The 19,292-nt window shown below is 38.4% G+C and overlaps 2 protein-coding genes across 5 annotated transcripts; both read left to right on the top strand.

Annotated features, from left to right (window-relative positions):
- Positions 1 to 1,764: 1,764 nt before the first annotated feature.
- LOC124070347 (complement factor B-like) lies at positions 1,765 to 10,789 on the top strand. 3 transcript variants are annotated; one of them, XM_046410174.1, is made up of 19 exons: positions 1,765 to 1,819; positions 2,206 to 2,270; positions 2,920 to 3,126; positions 3,214 to 3,399; positions 3,517 to 3,693; positions 4,337 to 4,423; positions 4,711 to 4,850; positions 6,037 to 6,181; positions 6,279 to 6,407; positions 6,696 to 6,806; positions 6,887 to 7,021; positions 7,900 to 8,006; positions 8,556 to 8,688; positions 8,864 to 9,002; positions 9,253 to 9,329; positions 9,580 to 9,680; positions 9,794 to 9,923; positions 10,159 to 10,208; positions 10,286 to 10,789. In XM_046410174.1, the coding sequence occupies exons 2-19, from the start codon at positions 2,213 to 2,215 to the stop codon at positions 10,454 to 10,456; spliced, it is 2,283 nt and encodes a 760-aa protein (XP_046266130.1). In that variant the 5' UTR covers positions 1,765 to 1,819; positions 2,206 to 2,212; the 3' UTR covers positions 10,457 to 10,789. The 3 variants fall into 3 exon arrangements, with proteins under 3 accessions (XP_046266130.1, XP_046266129.1, XP_046266128.1); XM_046410173.1 differs by lacking the exon at positions 1,765 to 1,819 and adding an exon at positions 1,880 to 2,110; XM_046410172.1 differs by lacking the exon at positions 1,765 to 1,819 and having other exon boundaries at positions 2,118 to 2,270.
- Positions 10,790 to 11,010: 221 nt separating this feature from the next.
- layna (layilin a) lies at positions 11,011 to 18,848 on the top strand. Of its 2 annotated transcripts, XM_046410171.1 has the most exons (9): positions 11,011 to 11,362; positions 11,806 to 14,419; positions 14,549 to 14,569; positions 14,724 to 15,021; positions 15,722 to 15,879; positions 15,965 to 16,009; positions 16,131 to 16,193; positions 16,296 to 16,392; positions 17,308 to 18,848. In XM_046410171.1, the coding sequence occupies exons 2-9, from the start codon at positions 14,344 to 14,346 to the stop codon at positions 18,014 to 18,016; spliced, it is 1,467 nt and encodes a 488-aa protein (XP_046266127.1). In that variant the 5' UTR covers positions 11,011 to 11,362; positions 11,806 to 14,343; the 3' UTR covers positions 18,017 to 18,848. The 2 variants fall into 2 exon arrangements, with proteins under 2 accessions (XP_046266127.1, XP_046266126.1); XM_046410170.1 differs by having other exon boundaries at positions 11,011 to 14,419.
- The last annotated feature ends 444 nt before the right edge of the window (positions 18,849 to 19,292 follow it).

Raw genomic sequence — 19,292 nt, 5'->3', positions numbered from 1 at the left:
CATGTTCTCTGTGTGCTTTTATAACCACGGTGTAGTAATTGTATTTTAAATGTAGTAATTAAAATGTAGTAATTAAAATTTTAAAGAGTCTGTGGGTCAAAGCATGCAGCTGGTGCCCTTTCTGAGACCACAATTGTCTATATCTGAATGAAAGACTACAGTTGCTGAAAGGAATTGCATTCCTTTCCTACAAACAGATGTGCATAAACATGCAAAGTTTCTGCTGGCAACTCCAGCAGACTAAATTATTACATGCTACAAAAACATTGGCTATGACATACGGTGATGGCTTTGCGTAGGACCTGACCACTGATCCACTGTCCAGAGGGTGGCACTAGAAGAGAGACAATTTGGCCTCAGGGTTTATGCCTTCTGTTCGCAAATGTTTTCAGTTTAGGAAAATTCATTGTAATCAGTCTATTAGATTATGTGGAGTGTAACTTGTCGGACAAAAAGCAGGCAAACGTAAGTGTTCAAAGTGGAAAATGTTTTCGCTTTAGTAGAAAGTATCCACAATAAATTACAGTAAAATTGATTTATTTACAAATGCACAAAATTCAAAAATTTGACAAACAAATCAACCTGTATTATAATAAAAACAGAAAATTAATTGTCATCGATCCATCCTCAAGTCCCTTTCTGCCACCTGGAAAGCCCACGTTTGAGTAGTTCACAGGGTTCATTAAAGGAAACAGCTAAGTAATGCGTGGGACATTTCTGCACACATGCAGTGACAAATCCAGGTTATTTGCCCTTGTTCAGCTGAGATGTAAGGCTTCTGAGAAGATGGAGACATACCTGTTGTAACTGTTGGAAAATTCTCGGTTGCATTTGCATGTCTCACAAACCATTACTCAAAAACAAAACATAGCAAACAAAAACTGTGACCTGAAGACATAAAGAGGAGAGGTGGGATGCTTTGCACCCTCTATATCCTGTTTACTGCTAAGACACTGTGATTTCCCAATAATGGGACTAATAAAAGGATTATCTCTCTATCTCTTATCAATGATAGTCATATATTTTTTTTTTATCATTGATAAAAAATAGTAAAACTGAGCCGTTGATGAATTACTGAAAAGGCCTACCAAGCAGAGTCCAGGAGCCGATGGGGTCTGAGAGAACTTGGGTCAGAGCTTCTGTTTGGAGTGACTCTGGACGTTTCTACCAAGTCAGTCTAACGACTTACAAAAGGATGCATGCAAATGACCACTGACATTCAGACAATTTCAAAGTGACAACAAAGTAACACAAAACAATCACAAAAAAAGGAACAATGTGAAAGTAACACAAAAAGACTACAAAGAGACCAAAAACAACTACAAAGAGCTGCAAAACCAATGCTGGCCTTTCACTTTTAAAAAGACAAGTATTTTTCACTCTAACTCTTCCCAGTGCTTTTCAGTGCTGAGTGTCTGCCAGACCTTTGACAGATATAAAGAGTATTAGCAAAAGAGACGACCAAATAAGTAAATGAACAAATTAAGAAAGACATTCAGTCAATCTGAGTCAACCAGATGACTGTGAGGGTCTGCGAGCTACAGTTAAAGCAGTCTCGTATGACTGAGGTGTCCAATCAATAACTGAAGCAAAGTGTCAATACACGTCGCTCAGCAGTGCCTACAGGTTTTGGGAAATGATGAAGTAAATGTTTGTACTTTGTCTTGGTTTCACAATAACTTTGTTTTTTTTTAAGTGGCATGTGACCGTGTGTGTGCACATGGTGGGAAATCCAGGTTAAGAAAAGGAGAAGCTACAGCCTACTTTACGCAAAGACACAAAACAGAGTAATTTGAAGTACACCAGTCAAAGTGAAGAGGTAACCCGAACTGTGCTGAATTTATTCAAATGCTCCAAGTCTTTCAGCAAGAGGGTCAAGTTTTGGCAGTGGGAACCTAAGATTTGTTTTTTTATTTTCATTTTTGTATGAGTTTTGACTAAAATTGCTTGTTTTTACACTAGCCAAGTTGATTGACACAGAATTATTAAAATCTCTCTGCTATTAAAGTCTAACACAACAATAAAGAAGTTGGGCGGGGGATGGCTGGATGTTTCCTGTAAAGCACATTATTGATTTCCTTTTATTTACCGTGAAGTTAATAAGTACCAGGTTGGTCTTTTCATGACTATCAGTCATCAGTGTTTTGAAATAAATGCACAGCTACTGCAAAATTCTCTCATTTCTATACTTTTTCTCATTTTAAGGTTCAACATGGGATTTTCTCTCCCCTGGAGCTGGCTTGCAGTACTAACATGTCTCCTCTGTATGGGTGAGCTACTTTTACTTGTGCACTTAGTTTGACATTACAGATCTCGTATTTGTTCATGTATTTATATTTATTGTGTAAGTCAAGCGGACTTCTTCTAAAATAGTGAACAGTAAACATGGAAATTTTCATATTTTTTTAGGTTAAAATAAGTCATGGCAGGATTTTTTAAAACATTTATGTATAATTGGACTGAACTGACAGGAACATATAAGGCAATTAGCAAATTAATACTGCTACTGAGTACAGTTATAACATGTATACCATTACACCATTCAGTATTGTCTTTTAAGTCTGATTGTTTACTTTCTGAAACAATTTATATAAGAAATTTGCTGCCATCTTATATTTATGGATGCAATATGATTTCATGTTCTTGAAATGTGCTGTTTATAGCTCAATGTATATTTTATTTTTACTGAAGTATTGACATCATTTAATATGAATAGTACTGTCAAAAGTAACTGTACAACACATAAACTAAGCCAACACATATATTCATCTTTAAACAACACACCTAAAACCTACAAGAACTTATCTATTATATGGCAATATGTTGTAGTATTAATAATACATAATGTAGTTGTAATACTCAAGTGCATTACTAAACGTCTATGCTGCAAAAATATAGATATATATATATATTTTTCAGGAGGTGAAGTTCGGTGTAATTGTACGGAGGCAAAAGTACAAATCGAAGGAGGAGATTACAAATTGACCAAGCAGCTGCAGACAGGCAGCCTGTTGATCTACAACTGTCCTGAGGGTTACTACCCATACCCAGTACTGACCCGCTTGTGCCAGCCTAATGGCTCCTGGAACCCTGCACCCAGGAGGTTTAACCCCCAGAGATGCAGACGTGAGTGATATGAAGATGATGTTTCTCACTTTGCCTCTGGCTGCTTGCTCTATGTGACAGCTCAGATCTTTTTGTTTTGCTTCGCAGTTGTTGAATGTCCAGATCCCAATGTGCTGGAGTACGGAAACGTCTCACCTCCTCAGGAAAAGTACTTTGTGGACAATGAGACCACGTATGAGTGCTACTCGGGATACACGATGAGAGGCTCATCCAGACGTGTTTGCTTACCAAACGGAAAGTGGAGCGGCTCCACTCCCATCTGTAGTCGTGACAGTAAGTCCTGAGCATCAATCTACTGTCTGTCTCCTGCTTCCTTCTCCTTCAGGTTTGGGATACATCCTCATTTATGACTGTTTTCTGACTTATCTTTTGTCATTTTCATTACCACAGCAGGGGATAATTGTGCTGACCCTGGCATCCCAGCCGGTGCCTCAAGAGAAGGACACATATTTGAAATTGATGACACAGTGAAATACACCTGCAACGGCAACCTGTTTTTGGTGGGGTCGAGTGAAAGAGTGTGTCAGGAGAACGGCCAGTGGACTGGCAAAGAGCCAGCATGCTACTGTAAGACTGATACCTACAAATGCTGTTCACTTTCTTTGTCGTTTGACCTAAGTTTTGGCTGAGGGTGAGGTTGTCCAGGTTATTTTACAGGAAATAATGTCAGAGCTCTCTACTACAGGTGCTAATATCCAACAATGATTCGTTTTTCTTTTTGTTTACTAAGTCTTTCAGTGTTTATATGACAGTCAGTGAGTGAGTGAATGTCAGTGACTGTGACAGTTGAGTCTGCCTACAGGAAACCATCTTTTGAAAGCACTACTTGTTGAATGTCACTTCATGTCCATACATTGATCTAACATCTTTAAGGTATCATTTGTTCAAACCTGAGATTATCAACACATGAAACACTTTACTGAAGCAAAATGTTTCGCAAGGACCTTTACAAGAGAATGTTGCAGGTTTCCCATTTCCCCTCTAAATGTAACTGCCAATCACCTGCTACCAACTACTACTAGTTGGTCAGGTAGTTGGGACCTCCACATGTTTACTCATTCATTCAGTAGAAGTCACTGTCCCATTGATCCCTCACCGGCTTCTCACCTGTAAATGTGAATCTATGGAGAACCAAACTATGTCTCTGCGTTTTTTTTTGTTTGTTTTTTTTTTTTCAAATTTTTATAAACTTGCCTTTTGCTCCTTACAGACAAACACACCTATGACACTTCCCTGGAAGTTTCACAGGCATTTGGCAGTGCAATTAAAGACAGTCTAACCACTCTTGAGCCAACTGGTAAGTTCCGGGAACTAACCTGAGTATTAGCGTTTTTTAATTCCAAGGGTAAGTGATCATTTTTGCCATTACAACATACCTTAGTAGTGAGGCAGATGACATTTTGTTGAATTTAAAACAAAAGAATGATCATTTCACATTTTATACAACTTGTTAGTTAACTCCATCAAAACTCACTGCACTCACTGATGACATATTACTTATGTTCTGTATCAGTTTAACAAGGAAATGTGATATACACGAGTATGTCTGCATCGCAGTAACAGTTTGTTGTGAATTTTTTTTAGATGACACACAGGAGGGGAGGAAAATCAGGATTTCAAAAAATGGGACACTTAACATCTACATTGCAATGGACATTTCTGAGAGCATTGATGATAAGTCTGTCAATGATGCAAAGGATGCTGTCTCAAAACTTATTACAAAGGTAGGAAACAAGCAGCTTTTCTCTTGATTAAAAAGGGGACAATAAGGTTTTATCCAAAATGATGATAACCTAACAGTACATGGAGGACGTTTTACAAGACTTTTTTAATGGAGAGGGGGAACACAGCACAGAATGGTGCGCCTACACTTTCGCTGACAATATGCTGAATTTGCAGCACACAGTCAGCAACATTGTACTGGGACTGGAGATGCAAGACTGTTTTTTTCTGATTGTGTGGCCAGTTTAAAGGATGCACAAACTGCAGCTGATGGATGCTGGCATAAAATGTGATGAGTTGTCACTACTCTGGAGATTTGATCAAACACTTTATCTTAATGTGTAAGGAATAAAATGATATGATGCCAGAGGAAGCCAAAATATTAAATAGGGGTCACACATGTCAGATATTGAGACTTAATTACTTACTTAATTTAGGGAATTTAAGTACTTGCTAAAAGAAACAGATTAGAAAAGAACCAGGGCGTTACATAAATATGGGCTGAGTTTTAAGTACTGGATAATTTTACTGTTTCATTGTTATGCTATATATTGTGTCTGCATATATTCATACAATTATTTATTTCAGAATATCTTTAGTGAACAGTTAACGCTTTGCATCAGCTTTTATACATTTATTTTGATAGATTGCTTATATTGATATATTTAGCCTCTAATTAGATATATTTTATGCATTTACCTCTTATTCATCTTGCTATCAGCCTTACAATATTTTTCATGAGTCTACAGAAACATTAGGTCTGAAGACATAAGGCTGAAATTGTATAATGTATCATATTTTTGGGTGTGAGCTGACATATGAAGCCTTTTAAATTGCCTGACACCATTTCAGAAGTACATTTGGCACAATGTACACTTCACATGTAACTACATATCCCCATCCCATTTGGCAGCCAGCACAACCATTAGAAGTAAATTTCATTATGAATACACATCATAATCTTGATTGATGCTTCATAGAGCGAGTCCCTTGGCTTGTTGTCAGTGCACACTACAGGATTTGCTTTCTGCTGATAAATGAATCAGTTACTCAACAAAATAACAACCGTAAGCAGTTTGATATATAAGGAGGTGTTGCATTAACGTTATATGTCATACAGTCCTATCAAAAGTTCATACAAAACTGAAGATCACCCAAATTGTATTTAATTGCTTTATTTCTCTACAGATTTCATCCTTTAGCGTGAGTCCGAACTATGAAATCATCTTTTTCTCCTCAGAAATACTTGAAATTGTCAACATTCTAGATTTTTTGGAGGGCAAAGTAACACTAATCGACATCAAGAATAAACTGGATAAATTTCAAGCAAAAGGTGAGACAAACTGATCAACAATATTTTTTTGGAAACACTGTTCTAATAGCTGTAGGTTGATCTATGTTTTACTGTGTATGTGTGTTTTGATTTAAAGACAGAACCGCTGCTGGAACAGATCTAAACGAAGTCTTTTTGACCTTCTTGGAGAAAATGGCTGTCATAAAGCAACGAGCTAAAGAAGGTTTTAAGGAACATCGTCATGCTCTGATCATTTTTACAGACGGTAATTTCAGCCTCTTGGCATTTGGACTCACTTCAGCAAAGATGCTGCCAGTTTCATTCACTGTAGGAAAATTGTGAATCTATTTAAAGGAATAGTTCAACAACATATTGGAATATATGATTTTTTTTGTTCAGTTGAGCATATGGATCAATTTACTGTTTAAGTATCATTAATAAAGATCATTTAATTAACCCATGTAGATGAAAGCAGTTAAAAGGTTTAAATATCAAATGTTATACCGTGCATAAGACGTGCATCAATTTAACTCACTGTCGTCTTTCTTTGTAGGTGCTTATAATATGGGTGGTTCACCTGCCCCTACTGTGGAAAGAATCAAGAACATGGTATACATGAACCACACTGCTGAGGGGGAGACTCAGCCAAGAGAAGATTATCTTGGTGAGCATAACTTTAAGCTTGTAGTGCACATTTGTGTTACTGTGCTGATTTTCACCATTCACCATTTCTTTCTTTTACAGACATTTACATTTTTGGCATTGGAGCTGAGATCTTTGATGACGACCTACAGCCACTTACAGTGGGGACCGGTGGACATCATTTTTTCAGAATGAAGGACATTTCTAATTTACAAGAGACCTTTGATGACATAATTGGTAAGTCCTCTTTGTATATATCTTTTCATATTTATCGTAACTTCCAGCCCCACCTTCTAATTAGACACAAATGAAATATATGATAAGTGGAGACCTAAATATAGTTCCATTGTTTCCCAAAGTACTAATCAGGCAGAACTGTCACTCTTGATCTGGGAACCTATATGGTATGATGTAGCAGTGGTAGATATGATGAGGTATTACATTACACCCATTATATATATATAGTACCATCCAAAAGTTTGGAATCACCTGCCACAAGAGCTTGATTCTGTACAATCAAATGGCTTTGAGGAATACTCCATATTTTTGTTTTTAGCAATTTTTCATGCTTTTATGTTGTATCAAGTCCACTTTCCAAAGAGAGGTTATTTTGTAAGAAGGGTTTGCAAATGTATACAGACATTTGTGGCCTCCAGAAGCTGCATCCTAATGATTTTGGTGATGTTTTTCCAGCTTTTCCACTTGTGTGAATTCACTCCTTTCCCTCTTCCTTTTCCTGTGATTATTGCTGATAAATTTTGCAGGGGCAAAGTAGAACAAGTGGAAACAAAGCAAAAGCGAACCCATCATGAAACACTTGTCACTACATCTGAAAATATATCTTGCACTTACAGTTTTGTGTGACATATAGCTCATGTACCTACTGAGATTTAATGCACTTGAAACATGTGTTAAATAAATAAACATAAATAAATACTTCTATATAAGCGGTTAAAGACACTAAACCTCAAATTCCTCCAATCGTATGTACATGTATAATATAATTTAATGTATAATATTATAAGATTCAATTTGAACATTAAATTTTTACTCAGTGCTGGTTTGTATCCAAATGCCTTTGCAGCAACATTGAATTTGTTCTCTCTTCTATGTAGATGAAGAAGAAGTTAAGGGCATGTGTGGTCTTCACAAGGAGTATGAAACACTTGACAGAGACAGTAAGAGGAAAATGTATCCATGGATGGCATTTGTTTATGTGCAGGTGAATGTTTCAGCATTTCATTTCAAGATCCGTTGTGTAGTGTTTTGTGACATCTATTGGTGTGATTGCAGATTGCGACCAATTTAACACCCTTCATATCATTTTCTACTGCGGTGGCCACTAAAAACACAATAAAGTCCCTCTCTAGAGTTTTGTTTGTCTGTTTTGGGCTACTATAAAAACATGGCAGTGCAACATGGCAGACTCTATGGATGAGAGCCTGCTCCCTCTGTAGGCTCAAACTAAAGAAAAGAACTACATCAATTATTAGTTTCTGGTAATTATGCACTATTAAAAACATAATTATTCCATTTCCGCTCCTAAAGTCTATAGCCTGGGACATGTATAATTCATCTGTGAAACAGACTTTTTCAATAAGGAAAGTTACTTTTTCATTCAGAAATATTTGGCTTAATGACAGCACAGTGAACCTGCAGATGTAGGATCACATGAAAAACTGTTTCCTAAGCATGCCATGTTGTTTTTGTGCCTGTGTGTCATATAACTGCTTAGTCATATTATGTATTTATTTCCCATTTAAAACTTAAGAAAGATGGAACGACAAGGAAATGCATGGGCTCTTTGGTGACTCCTCGGTTTGTCTTGACTGCTGCTCACTGCTTCGTATTTGGAGATTTACCTGAGCACGTCACAGTTGAAATTGATGACGGACAAGGCAAAGGTAATGATAAATGTAAAATGTTAATGATAAAGTTAAACATAACCCTTTGAATTATTTTATATGCGGTAGGGTTTGATCACTGACTTTTTAAAAAGTCCGAAAATCTTCCATTTGTTTGATTTGACAAATGTTTCTGCTGTCCATCCTGATAACAACAACTGGTTGTGTTTTACAGTGAAAAGAGCTGAAATTTTCCATCTACATCCAAACTACAATGTTAGTGCTAAAGCAAAACAGGGCGTGAAGGAGTTCTATGACTATGATGTGGCTCTCATCAAACTGAAGGAAGATGTTCGAATCTCAGCTGCCTCCAGGTAAGGACTTTTACCCTACACACATGGATTTGATGTTACGTTCTCTGTCCTGTCTGGGACTTTGCTGATAAATAAGTAGACACACAAAAAATCTTTAGATTAATTAGATTTATCACAAATTCTGGCCTTGAGAGAATGTTCAGCTACATTTGTAATATTGCATGTTTAACATTATTCTTTGGTAAAAGTTATTTGCTTGGAACATCATCCCCTCTATATTCCTGTCCATTGTTTTTGGTATCCTGTTCAGACCTATTTGCATACCTTGCACCTGGGAGACCAATGATGCTCTAAAACTGCCCAGTCAATCCACCTGCAAAGAACAAGGTGAGGTAACTCTACTAACATGCAGGAGCACCATCACACAACTTGGTCTTCATAAATATGCACAAATGTTCAATTGCTGTGTAAATTGCTTATGTAATGTGCTAAATGAACCACAGTTGACTGTTAGCTAAACTTGTCATGCCTCGATCTGAGTCGTGCATTCTGTAAGTTTATTGGCCTTGCAGTTAAATTAAATTATATCTAAAGCCTCAGGTAGAGTTTACTGTATTTCTGTGTCCTCTAAATACAGAGCGACATCTTTTAAAGAATCATCTTGAAAGACTCAACTTCCTGACCAAAAAAGGTGACAGGGTAGATGAAAGAGATGTCCACGCTAAGCTTGGCGATAATGTAAGTCTTAAGTTACTGAAATATGTTGTGCCTTGTGTGTGCGTACCTGATTTCTTCATTTTTCACTAAAAGTCACTTTGTGCTGTGTTTCCTCTTTCAATTTATCAATGCAGAGAGATGAATGCATCAGACATGCATTGCAGGCAGAGGGCATAACAACAAGGAATCCAAAGGACGCCGTAACTGATAACTTCCTGTGCACTGGTGGTCGGAATCCACAAAGAGATCATATAGCATGTAAAGGTATGTGATTTACATGTTTTACCTGCACAATGCTAACCCCCTACTTCAAGAGGAGCTGGTAAAAATTCTTGTAGACACCATGATTAGAAAGGCATGCATGTATTTGTCTGATTTAGGACAATTAAGGACTGAGGTAAAACATCCTATCCCTTTAAACATGTAAATGCACATATATGCTCTTTTAATTTCCAAAGAATTTGCATACAATTAGAAATATATGGATTTGTTGGGACAGGTGACTCTGGAGGTGCTGTGTTCAAGAACTATGAGCATCGCACAATACAGGTAAACAGTCCTCTCCTTCAACAGTATAACACAGTGGAGTGTCATCTGGTGGTAGTAACCAACAATTTCTTTCACAGATTGCAGTAGTCAGCTGGGGAACCAAGAATCTGTGCAATGAAGGTGCTGTGGAGTCAGATGACACATCCAGAGATTTCCATTTAAATCTTTTCAAAGTTGTCCCTTTTCTTAAATCTATTCTTGGAAAAGACACAGATGACTATGCACCACTGAAGTTTATGGAGAACTAAATGCTTTTACATAGTAGCATTTGTTTGTGACATTTCAGTTATATAATTTGTGTGTAAAAATATTGGTCTTAGTTATTTTCCTGATTGATGATATGATCAAATCACTCATTCATTCAGTGTTTCTTTTCAGATTCTGAATTTTAAACATAAAACATACAATTTTCAGATAAAATTTTCTCATCCAAGACATACATACAAACACACTCTCGAAATGTAGTTACAATCATGCAAATATTGATCGGTTGTTCTGTTCAGTACATTATCATCATTTACTCAGTATCTCCAGTGGTCAGCCTGTATGTCAAGAGGGCAATAAATCAGCTTTAACCTGTATCTTGTTGTTTTTGAAGAAAAGCTCATCCAAATGGTTGTCATTGATCAGGGTTAATCATTTGACAGTATACAAAGTGAGATGATAAATTTGTCTACCAGTTTATACTCTGTCAGCTATTCATACAATATTCTTGACGATTAGTCCATTGTGACCTCACAAAAAATTAGTAGAACTACTTTATGGCAACGTTGACTTTTATATGATTTTTGTAACATTTTGAAAATTTACTTCAGCCAGAACCAACATAACTCCCTGTCCATCTTATACATAAACAGTTCATCAATGGATTTCAAAAAATTAAAAGATATTATTTCATTATACACTATTTGTCAATATCACAATCTGAGATTACAGACAACGTGAGCAGCAAACAGCAAAACCAAACATGGAGCTTTGTGGCACATTCAAAGTTTCACTTGGACCAGATCAATCACAGGTCACCACTTGGAACTTGGACAAACAAACAAACCAGACATCAGCTCCCGTAAGTGATGACCGCCGATGTCACAGTTCTCGCATGAACTGGCATGACTGTGGAGATGAGTCAGTCAGAAAATCTACAATCGTCAGAGGTGAGTGCAGCAGTGCCCCCTGTTGAAGCTGCTGCTTTTGCTTATATACCAGTGAAGATATTTTAATACAGTGCTGCCTGTGTGAGGCAAAAAGGACATTTACATTATCATATCATTTGAAGTAAAAATGGTGCATTCATAAACGTACGTTGTTAAACAGGCCTTGTCCAAAACTGCTTAAAAACAAAGAAATTACTAGAAGAATGACTTAAGCACCTAAAAGGTTTCATCAAAACTCTTTTATGGATCATCTCTGCTGATGTAGCTGTCCAGCTTACCTCCAGGTCAGCAAATCAGGGCTCTCTTCCAGCTCTCTTTGCAAGCCTACGCAATGCGGACACTCAGTTGGGCACCTTGCCAACTAGGATCATTCAAATTGAATTTAGTGGAAAGTTAAGTTCTTTTTTTTGGTGAGTAATTAAGTTCTTTCCTTTCTTTTTCAGGCTTTGAGATGGAAATGAACTGAGTTTGCCATTCATTGTTGTGTCTCCATTGCCCGCAAACAAACTTGGCCAATTCATTACGAATAATTTGCTGTGGCCAGAGCAAGTTTATGGCTTCAGATCATGTTCTTTTACAGTGTAACTATGATCTGTTGACCATTATACTGTCAAGCATTGCCTCAGTGAAAATATACATTTAGCAATTCTCTTACTAATGCATATTGGATAAATGTCTAAACATCAAAGAGCAGTGGTGAATTTTCAACATTGATGTTGACATGGTGAAACGCGTACATTGTGTGAGAGAGAAAGTTCATATGCATGTGTGTGTGTGTATGGTCAGTCATGTACTGGCCTCCTGTGGGAACATTCATCTGGTTTCTCTTTAACTAATTGGAAGAGAGGGAGGAGGTCAGAGGGATGAGAGGAGGAGGCAGAGATGGAGAAAGACAGACTGTGTGAGAGGAGGGACGAATGGGAGAGGTTTAATTGAATGAAACCCTCTCAGAGGCTGTAAACAAGGATGAAATTTAAAACATGGATCATTCCTTATTCAGTCCCTCTGAGGGACTCAGTTTCCTCTCTGTCTTGTCTTTTCAGAGCATCACCTGCTAAAGCCAACATCCTGTACCCCATCTTCAATTTAAGCAAAGCGAAAGCCATATCAATCTGTATCACCTAAACTGATTAGCAGTGGTTGGATAGAGCAGCATGCATGCGGACGGTATATTCAGGGCAGCCTCACCCCACTCCCCCACCCTCACTCCCTATTCAACCCTAGCACACACAGCATATTCCTGATGAAGCATCCTGCTGTTTAAACTCTCGCTGATCTGTCTCTCTGCGAGCCCTAAATCAACCTTATGGGCCATTTTAGAAATTGCTACCATTAAGAACTGCATACATACACTTTTCCCTCCATTTGTGCTAAGAAAAGCAGGTCATGCTCACATGCATCCATGGCTTCTGCTGATGCTTTAATATGAAATTATATAGATGCCATTATATCAACAGGAAGCTCCCTTGTTATTAAATTATAATGTCATATTTATCAGAATAATTTGTCGAGATGAGTTTCTGAAATTAAATTTAATTTGTCAACAAAGTCTGTTTTCTTTTATGTTAACCTTATTTACTTATCTCAAAAGAAAAGTTCAAAATCTCGAGAAAGTTTACCTGCTTTCTTATAGAGAGTGAGAAGACTGATATCACTATCATGTAGATAAATATACCACGAGCAGACAATTAGCTTAGCTTAGCTCAAAGACTGGAAACAAAGGAAAACAGCCTAGCATGCATGGCTCTGTCGAATGAGCCGATCAGCATCTCTGAAGCCAAGTAACTAACATGTCGTACCTGGTTTGCTTTTATTTTGGATAAAATGTATTCAGAATTTTATATGTGCTGGTAGATAATTTTTTGTTGGTCAGATGGTTTGTGTGTGTGTGTGTGTGTGTGTGTGTGATCAACCTGTTAACTCATTTGATGCTTTTATCCTTTGTTTACAATTTTAATTTGATAAATATTCAACTTAATTTCACAACTATTGATGTTTAGAGGCCCTGACATCCTTTTTTAATCTATCAGCCTTTTATCCTGAGTGAAAGAATCCTACATGAACACAATGTTTTTGTCAAAGGCTCAGTGATTTTGGTTATTTTACGAGTCAGATTTTCAGTTTTAGCGTTTTCTTCTGCGCTCTTTCGCTGGTTTGAAGCGGGCAGGGCTCCACTGGAAAAAAGTGACATCATGAGATTGTTTGCTTGTGTTGCCAGACAACAATCAATCTGTCAGTCAATTCAAACCACACCCACACAGTCCTGAGGAAGCAGATTAGCTAAGTTTTCAGTTTACAGGGATATTTATTTCTGAACTTTTTATCGTTGTTAAAGATGTATATGTTGCAGAGAAATATGTAATATTTGAAACATTCAAAAAGGTTTTCCTTATAAAGGAATGGAAAATAGTACACCTCTGTGTTGCCCACCTGTCATGCTTTGTACTGAAACACAATGAGGGAAGAACACTGCAACACGCCTCGAAGATGGACATGAGAGAATTATTTTAAAATATCCCTGATCGAGTTACAGGGGATCATTTTCATGTAACACTTTTGTAATGATAATACCTGAGGCTTAAGTAATAAAGGAAGGAGTAAAATCTGCCTCTTGTCAGCGTTTACGATGAGATGCACTTGCATGATTGGACGTCCTGCGATCGATGCAGCCTTTTCTCCCAATCATTAAGACTGCTCTTAACAGATTACAGCCCCCTCTTAAACACGCACAGTCTTACCTCCTCCTGCTCCTCCTCTTCCAGCTCCCCCTTCTGCCTCACATACTCTGCAGACAGAGCAGGAGATTCTTCTGCTCTTCTGTAGCTCTCTCTTTCAATTTCAACCTTTTCAGAGAATTTCCTTAAGCTACAGCTTTCAGTTTATCTATGCTCACTTGAGCTCTGCTGATGAGCATGCAGTGGGATGAAAAAAACTAAACTAAAATCAAAGAGGTGGTGGTGAACTGACTACAACTGCCAAAGATGGACCTGCTCACAATCTTCTGTCACCTCATGCTTTTATGTTTTGATCCATCTGCACCCACAAGCCTCATTACGGGTAAGCTGCACACAGAAAACACAACACGGCACAAAGACATGAACTCTTGATTCAGTTGTGGATGTTTCTATCTTTGGTTTCCTCTTGGCCTGCCTCCCTGACTCTACCCTGGATGTTTGGCTCTTGAAGCGGATATATTTGAAGCCAGAGGTAGGTACAAGCAAGTCTGTTTCTGTAGTTATGAGTACAAAATTACCATAGTTCTATTACCAAGGTCATTTCTTGTGTGCTATGTGAGGAAGGATGTGAAGACAATTCAGTGCATATCAGGCACTTGTAATTAGGCATATGTGTGTGGCTGCAGGTCAACGTGTGTGCAAGGCAGGAAAAGGGAAGCCGTGTTACAAGTTAGCCTACTTCTCTGAGCTCCGGCGGAGGCTGAACTTCGCAGAGGCAGAGCTCGCCTGTAAACGGGATGGAGGACAGCTGCTGAGTGTGGAGTCGGCATCTGAGCAGAAGATCATTGAGCAGCTCATCACAGAACTCCGCCCAACTGATGGAGATTTCTGGATTGGTCTCCGCCGGAACCACGGAGATGAAGACAGCAGCTCAGACTGCTCTCCTCAGTACTACTGGCTGGACGGCAGCAGGTCCACATTTAGGTAGGTGGGAGATAAAAATGGGCTCAAAAGTAAATTTTCTAGAATTTCCCTCCCAAAAAAATCTGTTGAGAAATATGTTACAAATTAATACATAAATAAATTTTTTCAGTAGTTTTCATATGATAAATCTGCAGCACAAATTAATGCTTTTTCAGGCCTGATATTGATTAAGATCTCATATTCTTTATCTCTCAATTACCTGTTACACATTTTAGCATTTCATTTGGGTCCCACAATTTCTTATTATTCATCAGGCCAATCTATATACATGTTCACTCATTTACAAAGATATGTATTTGCAATAAGCTAATATAGGACCATAGGTAAACCTGACTGATTTATCTAATGTTATCTAGACACAAGCCTCTGTACAGTAATTGCCTACATGAAAGCCTAAAACCAGCATTAAAAATATAATTAGAAACTATAAGTTAATAGATTAATTCAATGCAAATACTAAATCTGACCAGACATTTGATGCCAGCTTTCAATACTCAACACCTCTTCAGATTTAGTAACACCCACAGGTTTCAGATGATGGTTTGATACGCAGCCTTGGTCTCATCAGGACTGGATAGCATTTATTTATTTAATTACTGTTTTACTTAGGAATGTAAGTTTTCTAAAGATTTCCATTAAGGAAGCTTTGATAAAATGTGATCGTTTTTGTATGCGGGCTTTGCTTTTGTGTTTATTGTAGGAACTGGCACTGGGATGAGCCGTCGTGCGGCTATGAGGTGTGTGTGGTGATGTATCACCAGCCGTCTGCTCCTCCTGGTCTCGGGGGGCTCTACATGTTCCAGTGGAACGATGACAACTGCGAGACCAAGAACAACTTCATCTGCAAATACACTGCAGGTGCTGCTGACACACTATTCTAATATTCTTTTTGTTTGAAAATACTTGAACATTACTGACTGTGATTCATTCACTTCCTCCACAGAGAAATCACTGGACCCTTCCCCTATTCCCAATTCCACTCAAACAAGTAAAATGTGTTCAATATGATTGTCAAATAATATCATGACATGTGCTTTATTTGGGATACTTTGTCAGTGTAGTCAGTATACGGCGAGACTCGCTGAATGTCATGGCTGCTTTCATTACAGATGTCTTCCCTTCATCTGTGCTGCCGTGGAATCCAAGTGACCGCAACCAGGGCACAAGTACAGGTAGACTGAGCCAGTAGACACTCAATACTCCAAAGCTGTCGTATCCAAGCAACAACATGACACTAAATCACTAAATCTGTATCTCTCTGTTATCCATTTTAGCTCTGAATCTGGTTTACATCATCATTCCCACCATTCCTCTGCTACTGCTGTTACTGACAGTGACTGGAGTCTGCTGCTTCAAACTGCTTGTCAGACGGTGAGGATTCAAAACAAAAGCAAGTACCAAATGATGATTTCCAGTGATCACCATTTTAAACATTTGCTGCAGTGACCTTTGATCTATAGTAACTGAAATATTAATATGAACAGATATGAACAGATTGTTCCAAATCTTCTCTAAAGGTAAAAGTACTAAACCCAAAGTTACTTACTACATTTACTTTGGTAAATTTACTAAAATCGTCATTATTGTTTTAAAAATCAAATTCACAACTTCATGGGAATATCTGCAGGGTACAGGCATCAAAAGGCAACATGATGTCCCTTACTTTAACATTTGTTTTATGTAGAAAAGCCACAAGGTAACAATCCGTAACTCAGCGATCTTAAAAGATCTGTTTCCTGTTATTCTCTGTTTTCTTCTTGTCAGCAAATTCTATAAAAAGAGCAATACTAACAGTGTTCTTCCTGACCTCATCTTTAAAAATCAGATCATAAATGTTGTTTAGCTTCATAATAAAAAAAAGAAAAAAAACCCCTCAAAATTCAGCAGGGCACTGTAGTTTTTAGCAAACATTACTCAAACAAGAAAGAAATAGTAAATTTGTTAGGAGCTATTTTCCACTGTGAATTAACACAGCCTTGTGTGTATGGCAGCAGTACAATGCATATGGGACTTGTCCATAGAGGATTATGAGTCTGAGGAATAAACATTATCAGGCTTTTGCTGATTCAGCAATACTTGTTGGTAGGATGAGCCCATTAAATTACTCATGTTTTCTGGCTCAAAAAATCACTCAAGTCAAATCAGCACCTCAGTTTAAAAGCTATGAAGGTATATTAATTTCAGAAAAACTGTCCTTTCCATTACGTCCTCCAGATCTTGCGTACAGTCTGGATCAGGTTTCCATTTATGCCATTGTTGAAGGTGTCTTCTCTGTGTGTGATACAGAAAGAGAAAAGAGCAGAAATCAGAAGTGTGCCAGACGGACCTGGGCCTCAACCCCAGTACCACTCCAACTGATGTGTACAACGTCATTCGCTCCCAGAAGGACGATGACCTGGTTTCAGCTCGCCCACACACCAAAAACACCTCCTTTTTATGCTCCTCCCCTGACACACCAACAGGTGACTATGACAACCTGGGGGGTCGGGACACAGAGAGTGGCTTTGTGACGCTTGCCAGTACTGAGAGCTGCTTCCTAAACTTTGACCTGAACGACCTCAGCCTTGGGCGCCGTGGCACCTTCTACGACACAAGTTTGGGTCGCTCAGGAAAGAGGGACTTGAATGACAGTAGTCTTGGTTCCGCTGGGCACAGAGAGTTTTATGACAGGAGCCTCGGCCGTCGCACAACAAAGAGTGAGCATTATGGCAGCAGTGTGTATGGGGACCATGGATTGTATGACGGCACCATCATAGGAGGAAGTGACCTCTATGATCCCAAAATGAGGCAGACTGGAAGTCGCACAGCAAAGGCCGACCTCTATCAGACATACATCACCAACGGCAAGGAGAACACTTATCAAACCAACCTGGGAACCTACGGAAATAGAAAATCCTACCAAGCAAATCTAGACTGCCACACAAACGGCCTGACTCTTGATGGCAGAAGGAGATACTTCAATGAACAAGAATGGATCAACAGAGAAAACTACTGATCCTGAGACTGGCTCATTTATTGTGTTTATGCCAATGTTGAGTGAATGTAGACCAGGATGAGAGAGGGAAAAAAAACTTACGTACCTGTTTGTACACTACGTTTCTGCAGTTTTTAAGGGGATGAAAACCAGGTGAGGACATGCAATTTGTGTTCTGTCGCTGGCCAAATAATTCATCTTGGAGCCCGTTGGTACGCTGGGCTTGTGTGGCAATTAGTTTGTGGTAATCTGACACAATTTGGCTTAGAAATATGAACTTGAAACTAAAGGATCTGTTTAACCAAATTAAAATCAGCATTTTCTTGCTTATCTTTAATCATGTCTGGCAATGCAGATAGTTTTGTGTTTCCCTGAGATTTCTGCCTCCACCCCAGTTTAACTGGGGTGAATAAAATTTTATTTATGGCGCTCACGGTATTTGAGAGTTACATTTGAATAATTCAACAGCAACCTATGTTTCCAGAGACAAAATCCTGGCTATAGTAACTGCTTTGTACTTAAGAGTCTGTGGATTATCGGGATGCTGTTTCTAAACAGATGAACTACTGTTAACACACAAACTATGAGCATGGTTACATGCTCCACCACAACAGGCAAGTGAGGAATAACTATTCCCGCAGTGTGGGTGAACCAACACTTGAGTCTTGAGATTTGATACTAAAGGGAAACCACCAATTTTACAGATCTGATTAAAAGTCCTGGAGAGTTCAGCTGCTAAAGTGAAAAAAGTTGTATAAAGCATTTTATGGCTGCAGAGGGAGCTGCATGAAATCTGATATATACGTCACTTGTCCTGAATCTGAGCCCAAACTGTTGTGGGTTGAACGTGTGGAATTAACCATTTTACTGGTAACCAGGGGGGGTTCAGAGGCAGTTGATACTCCAGCTTTGGGCAGCAGAGGCCCAATAAAGAAGTGAACTTAAGACTCAAGTTAACCAGTTAACCACAAGACTCTTCTCAAGCAACAGTGTGTGAATGAATGACTATGAGTGATAGTTAAAGTGTGTGTAGCAGCCTGTTTGCATGGCCTTGTCATGCTGCCCTTGCTTTGTAGGCCAACTACTCAGGTCTTGGACCTACTATTTGCTGTGCCTGAAAATACTGTTTTATTCATACCCAAGTTTACCTGATATAAACAGCCTACCTCAAAACAGATTAAAACACAATAAACCAATACCACCTAAGGGAGGGAAGGCTTCATATGGCCTTAAATTGTAAAAGAAAGAAAGAAGTGACATATTTTGTCATTGGAGGGAACTCACTCCAACGAAATTT

The sequence above is a fragment of the Scatophagus argus genome, chromosome 14 (assembly GCF_020382885.2).
Source record: "Scatophagus argus isolate fScaArg1 chromosome 14, fScaArg1.pri, whole genome shotgun sequence".
NCBI classification, from domain to species: domain Eukaryota; kingdom Metazoa; phylum Chordata; class Actinopteri; family Scatophagidae; genus Scatophagus; species Scatophagus argus.
The sequence above is the reverse complement of the archived record's forward strand: the minus strand, read 5'-3'. Positions and strand labels throughout refer to the sequence as shown.

Excerpts from the sequence above, each read along its gene's own strand:
- layna (XM_046410171.1), top strand. The coding sequence starts at position 14,344 with ATGGACCTGCTCACAATCTTCTGTCACCTCATGCTTTTATGTTTTGAT. Across the intron at positions 15,022-15,721 it reads GGCAGCAGGTCCACATTTAG|GAACTGGCACTGGGATGAGC; the intron begins GTAGGTGGGAGA and ends TGTTTATTGTAG. Across the intron at positions 15,880-15,964 it reads CATCTGCAAATACACTGCAG|AGAAATCACTGGACCCTTCC; the intron begins GTGCTGCTGACA and ends CTTCCTCCACAG.
- LOC124070347 (XM_046410172.1), top strand. The coding sequence starts at position 2,123 with ATGACTATCAGTCATCAGTGTTTTGAAATAAATGCACAGCTACTGCAA. Across the intron at positions 6,408-6,695 it reads TCTGATCATTTTTACAGACG|GTGCTTATAATATGGGTGGT; the intron begins GTAATTTCAGCC and ends CTTTCTTTGTAG. Across the intron at positions 8,007-8,555 it reads TGGCATTTGTTTATGTGCAG|AAAGATGGAACGACAAGGAA; the intron begins GTGAATGTTTCA and ends TTAAAACTTAAG.